Source organism: Phoca vitulina, unplaced genomic scaffold (genome assembly GCF_004348235.1).
Source record: "Phoca vitulina isolate PV1807 unplaced genomic scaffold, GSC_HSeal_1.0 scaffold669, whole genome shotgun sequence".
In the NCBI taxonomy this organism is placed as follows: Eukaryota; Metazoa; Chordata; class Mammalia; order Carnivora; family Phocidae; genus Phoca; species Phoca vitulina.
In genome coordinates, this window is record NW_022590356.1 from 1 (window position 1) to 14715 (window position 14715).

Here is a 14715-nt window from a genome sequence, read left to right on the forward strand (position 1 = left end):
CTGTTTTTGTGCCAGTACCATACTGTCTTGATGATGACAGCTTTGTAGTAGAGCTGGAAGTCTGGAATTGTGATGCCGCCAGCTTTGCTTTTCTTTTTCAACATTCCTCTGGCTATTCGGGGTCTTTTCTGGTTCCATACAAATTTTAGGATTATTTGTTCCATTTCTTTGAAAAAAGTGGATGGTATTTTGATGGGGATTGCATTGAATGTGTAGATTGCTCTAGGTAGCATTGACATCTTCACAATATTTGTTCTTCCAATCCATGAGCATGGAACGTTTTTCCATTTCTTTGTGTCTTCCTCAATTTCTTTCATGAGTATTTTATAGTTTTCTGAGTACAGATCCTTTGCCTCTTTGGTTAGATTTATTCCTAGGTATCTTATGGTTTTGGGTGCAATTGTAAATGGGATCCGCTCCTTAATTACTCTTTCTTCTGTCTTGTTGTTGGTGTATAGGAATGCCACTGACTTCTGTACATTGATTTTATATCCTGCCACTTTACTGAATTCCTGTATGAGTTCTAGCAGTTTTGGGGTGGAGTTTTTGGGGTTTTCCACATAAAGTATCATATCATCTGCAAAGAGTGAGAGTTTGACTTCTTCCTTGCCGATTTGGATGCCTTTGATTTCTTTTTGTTGTCTGACTGCTGTGGCTAGGACTTCCAATACTATGTTGAATAGCAGTGGTGATAGTGAACATCCCTGCCACGTTCCTGACCTTAGGGGGAAAGCTCTCAGTTTTTCCCCATTGAGAATGATATTCGCTGTAGGTTTTTCATAGATAGCTTTTATGATATTGCGGTATGTACCCTCTATCCCTATACTCTGAAGAGTTTTGATCCAGAAAGGATGCTATACTTTGTCAAATGCTTTTTCTGCATCTATTGAGAGGATCATATGATTCTTGTTCTTTCTTTTGTTAATGTATTGTATCACGTTGATTGATTTGCGGATGTTGAACCAACCTTGCAGCCCAGGGATAAATTCCACTTGGTCGTGGTGAATAATCCTTTTAATGTACGGTTGGATCCTATTGGCTAGTATTTTGGTGAGAATTTTTGCATCCATGTTCATCAGGGATATTGGTCTGTAATTCTCCTTTTGGATGGGGTCTTTGTCTGGTTTTGGGATCAAGGTAATGCTGGCCTCATAAAATGAGTTTGGAAGTTTTCCTTCCAGTTCTATTTTTTGGAACAGTGTCAGAAGAATAGGTATTAATTCTTCTTGAAATGTTTGGTAGAATTCCCCTGGGAAGCCATCTGGCCTTGGGCTTTTGTTTTTTGGGAGATTTTTGATGACTGCTTCAATTTCCTTAGTGGTTATAGGTCTGTTCAGGTTTTCTATTTCTTCCTGGTTCAGTTTTGGTAGTTGATACATCTCTAGGAATGCATCCATTTCTTCCAGGTTATCTAATTTGCTGGCATAGAGTTGCTCATAATATGTTCTTATAATTCTTTGTATTTCTTTGGTGTTGGTTGTGATCTTTCCTCTTTCATTCATGATTTTCTTGATTTGGGTCCTTTCTCTTTTCTTTTTGATAAGTCTGGCCAGGGGCTTATCAATCTTGTTAATTCTTTCAAAGAACCAGCTCCTAGTTTCGTTGATCTGTTCTACTGTTCTTTTAGTTTCTATTTCATTGATTTCTGCTCTGATCTTTATTATTTCTCTTCTCCTGCTGGGTTTAGGCTTTATTTGCTGTTCTCTCTCCAGCTCCTTTAGGTGTAGGGTTAGGTTGTGTACTTGAGACCTTTCTTGTTTCTTGAGAAAGGCTTGTATTGCTATATACTTTGCTCTTAGGACTGCCTTTGCTGCATCCCAAAGATTTTGAATAGTTGTGTTTTCATTTTCATTGGTTTCCATGAATTTAATTCTTCTTTAATTTCCTGGTTGACCCATTCATTCTTCAGTAGGATGCTCTTTAACCTCCTTTTTTTTGAGTTCTTTCCGACTTTCCTCTTGTGATTGAGTTCTAGTTTCAAAGCACTGTGGTCTGAAAATAGGCAGGGAATGATCCCAGTCTTTTGGTACCGGTTGAGACCTGATTTATGACCTAGGATGTGATCGATTCTGGAGAATGTTCCATGGGCACTAGAGAAGAATGTGTATTCCATTGCTTTGGGATGGAATGTTCTGGATATGTCTGTGAAGTCCATTTGGTCCAGTATGTCATTTAAAGTGTTTATTTCCTTGTTGATCTTTTGCTTAGACGATCTGTCCATTTCAGTGAGGGGGGTGTTAAAGTCCCCCACTATTATTGTATTGTTGTTGATGTGTTTCTTTGCTTTTGTTATTAATTGCCTTATATAATTGGCTGCTCCCATGTTAGGGGCATAGATATTTACAATTGTGAGATCTTCTTGTTGGATAGACCCTTTAAGTATGATACAGTGTCCTTCCTCATCTCTTATTACAGTCTTTAGTTTAAAATCTAATTTGTCTGATATAAGGATTGCCACCCCAGCTTTCTTTTGGTGTCCATTAGCATGGTAAATGGTTTTCCACCCCCTCACTTTCAATCTGGGGGTGTCTTTGGGTCTAAAATGAGTCTCTTGCAGACAGCATATCGATGGGTCTTGTTTTTTAATCCAATCTGATAGCCTGTGTCTTTTGATTGGGGCATTTAGCCCATTTACATTCAGGGTAACTATTGAAAGACAGGAATTTAGTGCCATTGCATTTCCTGTAAGGTGACCGTTACTGTATATTGTCTGTGTTCCTTTCTGGTCTATGTTGTTTTTAGGCTCTCTCTTTGCTTAGAGGACCCCTTTCAAGATTTCTTGTAGGGCTGGTTTCGTGTTTGCAAATTCCTTTAGTTTTTGTTTGTCCTGGAAGCTTTTTATCTCTCCTTCAATTTTCAATGACAGCCTAGCTGGATATAGTATTCTTGCCTGCATATTTTTCTCATTTAGTGCTCTGAATATATCCTGCCAGTCCTTTCTGGCCTGCCAGGTCTCTGTGGATAGGTCTGTTGCCAATCTAATGTTTCTACCATTGTAGGTTACAGATCTCTTCTCCCGAGCTGCTTTCAGGATTTTCTCTTTGTCTCTGAGACTCGTAAGTTTTACTATTAGATGTCGGGGTGTTGACCTATTTTTATTGATTTTGAGAGGGGTTCTCTGTGCTTCCTGGATTTTGATGCCTGTTTCCTTCCCCAAATTAGGGAAGTTCTCTGCTATAATTTGCTCCATTATACCTTCTGCCCCTCTCTGTCTTTCTTCTTCTTCTGGGATCCCAATTATTCTAATGTTGTTTCGTCTTATGGTATCACTTATCTCTCGAATTCTGCCCTCGTGATCCAGTAGTTGTTTATCTCTCTTTTTCTCAGCTTCTTTATTTTCCATCATTTGGTCTTCTATCTCACTGATTCTTTCTTCTGCCTCATTTATCCTAGCAGTTAGCACCCCCATATTTGATTGCACCTCATTAATAGCCTTTTTGATTTCTACTTGGTTAGATTTTAGTTCTTTTACTTCTCCGGAAAGGGTTTCTCTAATAACTTCCATGCTTTTTTCAAGCCCAGCTAGTTTCTTTAAAGTGATGATTCTGAACTCTAGATGTGACATCGTACTAATGTCCGTATTGAGTAGGTCCCTGGCAGTCGGTACTACCTCTTGTTCTTTTTGTTGAGGTGATTTTTTCTGTCTTGTCATTTTGTGCAGAGGAGAATAGATTAATGACAGAACAAAATGCTAGCAGGGTAACAACGTCCCCAGAAAATATACTCTAAACCAATCAGAAAAGACCTGAAGCAGGGGGAAAAGAAAGGGAAAGAAAGAAAAAAGAAAAAGAAAAAGATAAAAACAAACAAAAAAAGAACAAAACAAAATAACCAGAATATGACCAAATATGATCAGGGTGGTACATAGATCAGTGCCACACACTAGATTTTGGGTGTATTTTGGTCTGTTAGAAGAAAGTGCCTCCCAAAATTTTAAAGAAAGAAAAACTTATATATGTACAAAAATAAGGGTTGATATGATGAAGGGATGGAATATGACTGTAAAGATGGGAATTATAAAAAATTTTATAAAAGGAATTGATAAGAAGCTGTTTGAAAAAAGAAAGAAGAGGATTTTTAAAAAAAAGAAAAAAAAAAGGGAGAGAATGTGATCAGGCAGGGGAGTAGAAAAAAACCATACACTAGAGATTTAGGGTGTATTTTGATCTGTTAGAAGAAACTATCTCACAATTTTAAAGAGAGAACAACTTATATATATATGCCAAAAATACGGGTAACTACTATGAAGGGATAGAATATGACTCTAAAAATGAAAAATAAAAATGTTTTTTAAAAAAGGGATTGATAAGATGTTGGTTGAAAAAGGGAAAAAGAAAAATTCAAAAAAAGTAAAAGACAGTTAAAAAAAAATTAACTTTGAAAGACTGAAGAATCATGGTAAAAAAGCCATGAATTCTATGTGCAGTATTCCCCTAGCGCTGGAGTTCTGCCGTTCTCATTGATCAGTAAACCTGGTCTTGGCTGGCTGTTCTCGCTGATCTTCTGGGGGAGGGGCCTGTTGCCATGGTTCCCAAATGTCTTTGCCGGAGGCGGAATTGCCCCGCCCTTGCCGTTCCGGGCTAAGTAATCTGCTCGGGTTTGCTCTCCAGAGCTTTTGTTCCCTGCAAGCTTTCCGTACAGCTTTGGAGGCGGAGAGTGAAAATGGCGGCCTCCCAGTCTCCGCCCGGCGGAGCCGAGAACTCGGGGTCCCGCTCCTCAGCGAGCCCCCAGAGAAAAGCAGTCAGTCACTCCCGTCTCCCCGGTCTCCGGCCACACTCCGTGCTCACCCGGCCTGTGACCGCGCCTTTCTATCTGGCACCCGACCCCGGGTGGAGTCTCCAAACCCAGCAGATCCCCGCGGTGCGCTCCCGCACCTCTCCTCCCGGGGGAAGAAGGTGAGTCTCCCCGGATCTGCCGCTTGTTGGGTCCCTGCTGGAGGAGCAGTGGCCCGACTGTGCCGCGGATCACGGTCTATGACAACCCCGAGCTGAGAGCCCGCGCTTGGGCTCCGTCTCTGCAGCCGGCTTCCCCGCTCCGATCCCTGGGAGCTCTGCCGCACTCAGGCACCCCCGGTCTTCCTGTGACCCCGAGGGTCCTGAGACCACACTGTCCCGCGAGGGTTCCACCCCCCACTTCGCCACCAGAGTGACGTCCCTCAGCGGAGCCGACTTCTAAAAGTTCCGATTTTGTGCTCCGTGGCTCTATCACTTGCCAGAAGCGGCCGACGGAGGCCCCTCCCCCGCCGTCTATCCTCCCGAATAACGCCTCGGATTCACTTCTCCGCACGTCCTACCTTCCAGAAAGTGGTCGCTTTTCTGTTCAGAGAGTTGTAGCTCTTCTTTTCTTCGATCTCCTGTTGAGTTTGTAGGTGTTCAGAATGGTTTGATCCCTATCCAGCTGAATTCCTGAGAGGAGACGAAATCCAGGTCTCCTACTCCTCCGCCATCTTGCTCCTAAGCACAGATTTTTTTAAGTGAAACCATGACAACATGCTTCTAAATTCATGGTCCCAGAAATTCCCTCTGCAAAGAGTTAGAACCAAAGCATCAGCCATAAGACTAAAATACCAGCACAGCCCCTGAAGCCTTCTCTGCTTAAATCTGGAAGCGTACTATATAGACACTAACACGGGGGACCCCCACCCCTAAATGCGCCTCATGTGCCAAGACGGATCTGCGTTTGCAAAGCCCTCGAAACTAAGGTGATCGTGGGCATGAGAGTTCACAGGTAAAGCCACGTAAGGCAGAGGGCTCAGCATTAAATTAAAGAGGGATTTTTCTCCCTTCCCAGTTTGATAGAAGAAATCAGTGGCAGGTGCCGGGTCCTCACAGGCACATTAATAAGAGCAGCCATGAGGTACCTCCTCCACTCAGGGTCCTATGTGTCCGGGGAGGCTCACGCAGGTTAAAAAGTCACCAATTACATTTGAAAGGCCCAGAGGCAGATGCACCTGCCTGATTATTTTGGCCAAATGACTGTATCCTCAGTTACAGGCAGAAGCAAGACCAAAACGTTGGGTATAAACTACATCTGTTTTCAGAACCATATTTTAAAATACAGTAAGACTTAGCTGTTTAAAGGGGAGCCAGGGACTCGGTTGACTCCATGTCATTCTAAATATCCCCGTAGGCCTTGGAGGTGTATATGGCAATTAACGCTGGGCACTGAAAGCCCAGAAAGGCTCAGTACACTGCTTACTTCAGACGACCAACAGCGTCGCAGCCCAGACTCTCAGGGAGCGCCGGCACTTCTGACATCTCAGGCTCAACTGTTCTTTGTTAAGGGGCTGTCCTGTGCACTGTACAATGTTCTGTAGCATCCTTGGGCTCTCAATACTAGGTGCCAACAGCATCCCTCTCCGCAACTCATGACAACCAAAAATATCTCCAGGGGCGCCTGGGTGGCTCAGTAGTTGAACATCTGCCTTCGGCTCAGATCATGATCCTGGGGTCCTGGGATCGAGCCCCACGTCGGGCTCCCTGCCCAGTGGGGAGTCTGCTCCCTCTCCCTCTGTCCCGCCCCACCCCCACTTGTGCATGCGCTCTCTCCCTCTCTCTCTAATAAGAATAAAATCTTTTTTAAAATTATATATATATATCCAGACACTTGCCAAATGACCCCAAGGGGGCAAAAATCCTCCCTGGATGAGAACCACTTGAGGGAACTTATGTTTCCCATGTCCTTTGACTTTGTTTTTTTAACTTTACAGAAAAAGGAATCAAAGGTACACTCTACCCTCTTTTAAAAAAATAAAAAATCTGAATTTTTTTCTGTCTTAGATTTATTTAACACTCTTTCTTCACTGTCATATATAAAATTAAATGGGGGCGTGGGATTGGATGAAAGTGGCCAAAGGGTACAAACTTCCAGTTATAAGACAAATACATACGGGGGGTGTATTGTAAACACTGCCAGACGGTGTACTTGGGAGCTACTTAAACCAGTAGATCCCAAAAGTTCTCATCATAAAGAAAAAAAAAGGGCGCCTGGGTGGCTCAGATGGTTAAGCATCTGCCTTCGGCTCAGGTCATGATCCCAGGGTCCTGGGATCGAGTCCCGCATCGGGCTCCCTGCTCCTTGGGAGCCTGCTTCTCCCTCTGCTTCTCTCTCTCTCTCTCTGTCTCTCATGAATAAATAAATAAATAAAATCTTTAAAAAAAAAAAAAGAAAGAAAAAAATGTTTTCCCTTTTTTTGTTGGGTATCTCTATGAGGTGACAGATGTTAACTAACGCTAATCATTTCACAACAAATCTAAGTCAAACCATTAAGCTGTACACTCTCAACGTGCACAGTGCTCTATGTCCACTTTATCTCAATGAAACTGAAAAAGAAAGAAAACAGAAAATCCACTAAAAAATTAAAAATTACGGTAAACATGTTTCACTTCTATAGCTTTTCCCCCAATTCAAAACCTTGGTCAAACCATCAGAAATGACCTAACCCTACACAAGCTGCCTAGTCTCTCTCAAACTCACATAAAGAGACTTAACTTGCCAACCGCGCTCGGCTTAAGGCTTTGGTTCATTAAAATAATATTCTTCTACTAACGAGCAATAACTAAAACCATGTCAGAACGGTAAGTTTCCCCAAATCCCAAAAGTAGGAAGCTGTTATGCTTTCTCTTAAATAACATCGTTCTTATTATAAATGTGAATACACGGACAATGGGAAATTTGGGGAATCCGGGCTAGGCAGGAAAGTCTTCGTTCCTTTTCAAAGAGCTGGCTTAGGAAAGTAACTGAGCTTCTGGGGTCCCAACATCCTCAGGACACGGCGGCGTGCACGTCTGCCATTCATACAAGGGTGACAGCGGGCAGTGTCAGACCACCTGGAATTCATCTTCCTCCCCATCCCCCAGGAAGCACCAAAACCCTCCTTCCACAGAAGAGGATTTTACAAAGCTTTTGAAATAAGAAGTGGCTGGGAAAGCAGCCAGCAGAGATCTGGGAGAAATGTGGCCTGGGCAGCGGAGCTCGGAGACTCGCCAAGATGGGGAAGGGATCCCCACGGGGAAAGGAGAGTCGTGGTGGAGGTGGTGGGTTCCCTGCCTTGTCTCCACCCTGTTCAGAAGACCCTGGAGAGTGAAGTCAGACTCCTCCCAGATCTCGAGTGAGACCTCAGAGAGCACATGGGGCATTAAACTGGCTTATTACTGACGCCACACAACCCACCAGATATTTCTAAACATCAAAAAATTAGAGGAATTGCGGTTTTCTACTTCCTAGACACAGCCTCCTTGTTGATTCCCTTCCAGCTCTCAGAAACATATCAGGTAACAGACCTGAGGGGACAGCTGGGCAGCGCGCACACACACACAGGGTGCTGGGCATGCAAACTGCCTTTCCCTCCTTCCAATGTTGTCTCCAGTCTTAAAACAGCGCTCCTTAATGATCCAAATACATGAAAAAGTGTCAATGATTCTGCAGATGGAGAGATCTGCTTGCTTAAGTATGGGAAGGGGGGCTGCTGCTCAATCTCAGTAGAAACTGGGAAAATGCCAAACAAACCAATGAGAGACCAAATTACACCCATCTACCTGGAACAATGAGAAAGTCAGATGGTACTAAGTACCTCCCATCTATGATGCGAGAACCCTCAGGCACTGCAGGTGGGGGGGTGAACCGGTACAGACTAAGGAAAATCAAGTACGAGTAGCTCTGGGACCCAAAAATCCCACTTGTCGTTTACATCCTAGACGCTCTCATACAGGTCTTCAGGCCTCAGATACACCCAACGACAGAGCAAGGAGCTGACCCTACACACAGGGAGAGCAGTAGTGAACATATGTCCGCTGTCAGGAAGTTCAGATCATGTAAAAACATAACCTGAGGGGCGCCTGGGTGGCTCAGTCGGTAAGCGTCTGCCTTCGGCTCAGGTCATGATCCCAGGGTCCTGGGATCGAGTCCCATGTCGGGCTCCCTGCTCGGCGGGGAGCCTGCTTCTCCCTCTCCCACTCCCCCTGCTTGTGTTCCCTCTCTCGCTGTGACTCTCTCTGTCAAATAAATAAACAAAATCTTTAAAAAAAAAAAAAAAAACATAACCTGAAAAATAATTATCACCCACATCCACAAATGTGCACATACACATAGATTTCTGTGCATGTTTGTTATATGTATAATTTATTATTTAAATGAAAGCATACTACACATGCTATTTTATAAACCATTCCACTTAGTGATATATAATATTAGATCAACATCATCATTTTTTTTTTAAGTAGGCTCCACACCCAATGCAGAGTCTAACACGGGCCTTGAACTCACAACCCTGAGATCAAGACCTGAGCTGAGATCAGGACTCAGACGCTCAACTCACTGAGCCACCCAGGCGCCCGAGCGTCATCATTTTTAACAGCTGAAGAGTATTCCATACTTTCCATAAATTATTGAACCGAGATCCATTGTTAGATACTTAGGTTACTTAAATATTTTCACTACCAAACAGAACTGCTCTGAAACTTCACTGCCCAAGCATCTTGGCTTCCTCTCCCAATTAATAGAATTAGAAGAAAGAAGATGTATCACAGTGAAAAATGTGTGTACCTTGGGGATGGAATTGCTTCATTAAAGGTATACGTATTTTTCATTACTATATATATTCTGTGCTTTCAGTTTTAACGGTTTCCTCGGATCCACATTTTTTCTGTTGTCTGGCAGGGTGGCTCCTTCAGGGAGAATAGACAAATGGGCTAGGGTTGCTGCTTTATAAGCAGTAACCTGACTACCCTCTTCCTCCCTGGTCTGCGTTGTTAAGGAAATGGAGGGTCACCATCCAAATGAGTTCCTACCTCGAAGGCTTCCGGCATCAGCCATGCATCTAGTCACAGAGGACTTTCTGAGGAGCATCAGTAACACAAAATACTTGTGCGTTCCACACTCATTTGCTAAAAATATCTTCATTAGAGGCCAGTGTGTGCTTGGAGGCTACCTGGGGTCAGAGAGACACAAAGGATCAAGGTCCAGCTCTGCTCTTGGGAGCCCCCCAGGCTGGAAAGCAGAGGGACACGTTCAGTGACTGTCTCCTGTCTCGACTCCACAAGGGACCTTCAAAACCCCAGCGTGCTCTGGGGGCTCTGGAGGGCCCTGGCTGAAGAGGCTTCTCAGAGGGAACAGAGGAGGGCAAAGAGCAAGGACCTGGCCGTGTAGTCATGATGGCAGAGGGGACTCCAGGCAGAGGGTCAGAGTGGGGCAAAGCATGCCAGTCCCAGGCCACGTGACCCCCTGGAGAACCCCTGGAATCCCAGCGGGGCTGGAACAGTAGGCAGAGCCGACACAGGGGCTCAAGAGGGAGGCGGCGCCCTGTGTATGAAGAGCCAGCATCATCCGCACACTAAGGAGCTTGTGCATGGGGGCGTCGGTGGACAGAGGAAGGACGAGACCAGATAGGGAGGATGGACAGGGGCAGGGACGAGACTGGCAGCAGGAACAGCAGTGGACGCGTGAAGGCTATTGCTAAGACTCGGACACAAGGTAGGGAGCCAAGCCGGGCAGAAGCTCTGGCAGGTGCGGGAGCTCCCATGGGAGAGGGATGCGGGCACGGGCAGGACAGCCAGCCTCCGGGTCACTCGAAGGGTGGAATGGCCAGGACCCAGTGACAACACAGAAGCGGGACACCCACCCAGAGCAGCAGGTGGTCGGGAGGCCCGATGAGCTGAGCCTGCTGAGGACTGCGGAGGGGGGAAAGGCCACGGTACAGACCACCGGCAAGATGGGCCACCAGCCCTGCCTCATGTTCGAGAATCTGGAGGGTAACTCAGTCTGCTCCCTGGAATGTAACTTTCTCCTCGGCAAAGGAGCGCACGGGGACTGTGTGCCATCAAGGCCCTTCCCAGCTGTAAAATGCTCTAATTTCCTGTCTGCCTCAGAAACCAGGGTGGCAGTGGGGCACCTGCAAACTCACCCCCGCAAGAACACATGCCTGGAAGAGGAGGCAGATCATACACCTAACCAGCTTCTACGAAATCAGAACCTCCTTCCCAAACTGCGCAAACCCTCCAACGAGGCCTGAGTGCCGGCTCCCCCCCTCCCGCCCCCAAACACGCAGCTCACATCCGGCCACATGCTGCTTGCTTTTCTCCCCCACCCCTGGGTAATAAGGAGCAGACTGGCAAAATAGTTCAAATGCCTTCTTAAAAAGTACACTGCCTTGTAGGCTCGGAGGCCTATTTTGAGCAAAATGTTTCAAACTCCATGCTCAGAGCTGCTCTAGGCATCAAGGCTCACTCCAGCAGAACAATCGGGAAGTCAGTAAAGGACCATTGTGCCTCCACTGAATGCCAGGCCGGCACGGGACACCGAGACACTGGGAGGGACTGGACATCCCTGCAGCCCAGGGCTGTCTGCTGAGAATGGGAGCTTGGCACTAAACCCAGCCACCCAAGCACGGCCTGAGAAGGGCTCTACAGAAGATGGGCAAGGCTAGGGCTGGGGCAGGCCAGAAAAGCAAGTGAGGGTCTCGCTCAGATGTCCAGAAAACCACACAGAGGAAGGAGCCTGGGAGCTGGGTCTTGCGGCGGTCGCGGCAGGTGTGCAGCAGAAACTGGCCCCGGGGTCGGCAAGCACAGGCCAACACCATGGAGCATAAGGAAATAAGCAAGTGACAGAGAGGAGACTCAGAAGGGCTGGCTAATGGCCGCCAGATGGGCTGGGGCCAGTCTGTAAGAGCCTTGAATGCCACACCCAGGTAATAGCTACACAGGGAGCCACTGAAGTTTGTAAGCAGAAGAGTGAGGGCAGGGGAAAGGATTGGGGTGGGGGGAGATTCAATGCCCAAAGCACATCAAGGGGGCCAGCACAGTGAGGAACAACGCGGGCTGTGCCAGGGCAGGGGATGGGGGAGATGGATGTGGAAACATGCCCCCCACCCCCCCGGCCGCTCCATTTTCTCAGGACCTCTGGCATCTAATCGTACAGACTCACAAGGAAACACCTTGACTCACAGTCACACGACAACAACAACAAACCTCAACAGATAACTCTCCACCCTGCCTTTCCAGGTCTGGTTTCCGCTCTTGTGCTGAAAATGCTCCCCAGGGTGGAGAGCCAACCCCTGGCCCCAAACCTCCAACAGCTGATCAAACAGCAAAGCACACTGTCTACACTTGGAATGCCGGTGGTGGGCAGTGAATAATGGACACACACACACCCAGATTTCCCAGCGGCCCACTTGAGCAACAGGACACATTTGGTTCATTTCCTGCAAAAACAGGATTTCCCAGGCATTTGGGGAAAATGTCCTCCTTGTATCCCAGGTAGCTTTTCCCATCTCTACTCCAGGGACCCAGGTCCTCCTTCCTCATTTCCCAGACACTTTCTCCCTGAACTTGAGCAACTGACAAAAGCCTCCCCAAGACCCTTCATGCCCCTGGGAGTCCTCACTGGGACAAGCTCTGTCAGGCAGGGGAACAGGAGAGCCATTTGCATCCCCCAACAGAAAGGCCCTGAGACCACCAAGGGTCGCCAAGCATCCTGGAGTCCAGCTCCAATCCCCGGTGCAAAGCACATCTCCAACACATGTCCTGGGCACATCCCCGAGCTCTAGTCACAGCTTTTTTTTGTTAGCACAATGAAGGAAAAAGGAAAAAGGCAGGTGGGGCATTAAGAAGCCTCGGAGGTGGGCGCCTGGGTGGCTCAGTTGTTTAAGCGTCTGCCTTCGGCTCAGGTTATGATCCCAGGGTCCTCGGATGGAGCCCCGCATCGGGCTCCCTGCTCAGCGGGAAGTCTGCTTCTCCCTCTGCCTCTGCCGCTCCCCCCGCCCCCGCTTGTGCTCTCTCGTTCTCAAATAAATAAATAAATAAAATATTTTTTTAAAAAAGGCGCCTCGGAGGCAAGGGAGGAAGGACATAAAGGTGGGTAAGGTTAAAGGCAGACGGCCCTGGATTCAAATTCTACCGCCACCACTGAGTCTACTTGGATAAACCGCCATGCCTCTCCGGAGATTTTTTTTCCCCCCATCTGTGAAATGGGTATAAAATAAATTTCGTGTAAAAATAAATACGGAATTATCAGAATCGGTAGCGCTACTGTTAGCTTTAAACATTAGAGAGTTCAAAGAAAGCCAGTATTCGTGATAGCCGTCGTTAAAGGAGGCGAACGTTTCTACAACGTGTACGGGGAGCGCACTCCTGCCGGGCAGAGCCCGGGGCCGCCCGGCCGGCTGGCGCGCACCGAGCCCCCCAGCAGCGCCCCCCCAGCGGAGCCGCGCGCCCCGAGCGTCTGTGCGCGCAGGTGTGGCGGGCGCGCGGTGACAGCAGGCTGGCGGGGCAGGGCGGCCCGGGGGGAAGGACAGGGGGCGGCGGGACGCACCTGAAGACGCGCAGCAGCAAGCAGGCGATGAGCAGCGCGGTGAAGGCGCACGCCACTATCACGGCCGCCTTCAGGGTGGGCAGGTCGCGGAGCAGGCTGGAGATGCGGGTCACCAGGGCGTCGCCGCTGCTGTTGGAGCTGCCGCCGCCGCCCGCCGGCGCCGCAGACCCCGTCCGCGTGGCGTTCCCGGGCCCCGGGCCGGGCGACGGCCGCGGTCGGCGCTCGGGCTCGGGCTGCGGCGCCGGGGCGGACTCAGCTCGGTAGGCGCGGGCGGCGGGCGCGGCCAAGAGCGCGAGCAGCAGCAGCAGCGGCAGGAGCGGCGCGGGCGGCGGCGCGGCGCGCATCGTGCGGTCGGGCTGCCGGGGCCCCGCGGGGGCGCGCGCGGCTGAGCCCGGGGCCCGCACGGGCGCCGCCGAGGCCTGCACCCGGGGCTTCCGCGGCGGAGGCGGCTGCGCGGTGCTCGGCAGGAAGCTGCGGAGCCCGGAAGAGCCCAAACCGCCGCCGCTGCCGCCGCCACCAACACGTTGCACCGAGTCATTCGACGGGGCCGCGGCCCCACGTGGGCGGGGCAGGCCACCGGGCCGGGGTGCAGGCTGTGCCCCGCTCCGCGGCTGCCCCAACCCCCCGCCCCCCACCGGGGCCTGGAACCCCTTCATGGAAGGCAATCACGGTCAGGCTCACTACTGTGCAAGCTCTGTGCTTCGGAGTGGACGTTTTATTTAGTTCATTTAATCCTAAAACCCTTTTAGGACACAGGTATTTCTTCATTCTCATTGAATCACTGATTTAGGACCCAGAGAGCCAGCTCACAGCATCCCAGATTGTGACAGACCAAGAACCAAAGTCTATGGGACCTGGAGGTAAACCCCCATTTTACAGATGAGGAAACAAGCCTCCAGAGTGCCTAGGCATTGCATTATATTTTAGCATCTCCCCAATTTCCCTCTTTCTCTCAAAAGAGTTTCTTATCTTGTGGCATCAATTTCCAGACATTTTGCACCACTGCTTATGAACTGAATTGGGAAGTGCATTTCTGCATTCATACCTTTGCTGTGGAACGAGTACTTGGAGGGATTGATAATCTCCCTCCCATGATAAACCCCTGGCCAGGCTTATGAAAAAGAAAAGAGAAATGACCCAAATAAATAAAATCATGAATGAAAGAGGAGAGATCACAACCAACACCAAAGAAATACAAACAATTATAAGAATATATTATGAGCAACTATATGCCAGCAAATTAGATAATCTGGAAGAAATGGATGCATTCCTAGAGATGTATCAACTACCAAAACTGAACCAGGAAGAAATAGAAAACCTGAACAGACGTATAAACACTAAATAAATTGAAGCAGTCATCAAAAATCTCCCAACAAACAAAAGCCCAGGGCCAGATGGTTTCCCAGGGGA

At 48.1% G+C, this 14715-nt stretch overlaps 1 protein-coding gene across 1 annotated transcript; it reads right to left on the reverse strand.

Annotated features, from left to right (window-relative positions):
* Positions 1-5414: 5414 nt before the first annotated feature.
* Positions 5415-13649, reverse strand: FAM174B (family with sequence similarity 174 member B). The gene is made up of 2 exons (XM_032399651.1): positions 13306-13649; positions 5415-5453 (listed from the first exon to the last, which is right to left on the reverse strand). Exons 1-2 carry the CDS (start codon positions 13647-13649, stop codon positions 5432-5434), a joined length of 366 nt encoding a protein of 121 aa, XP_032255542.1. The 3' UTR covers positions 5415-5431.
* Between the last annotated feature and the right edge of the window lie 1066 nt (positions 13650-14715).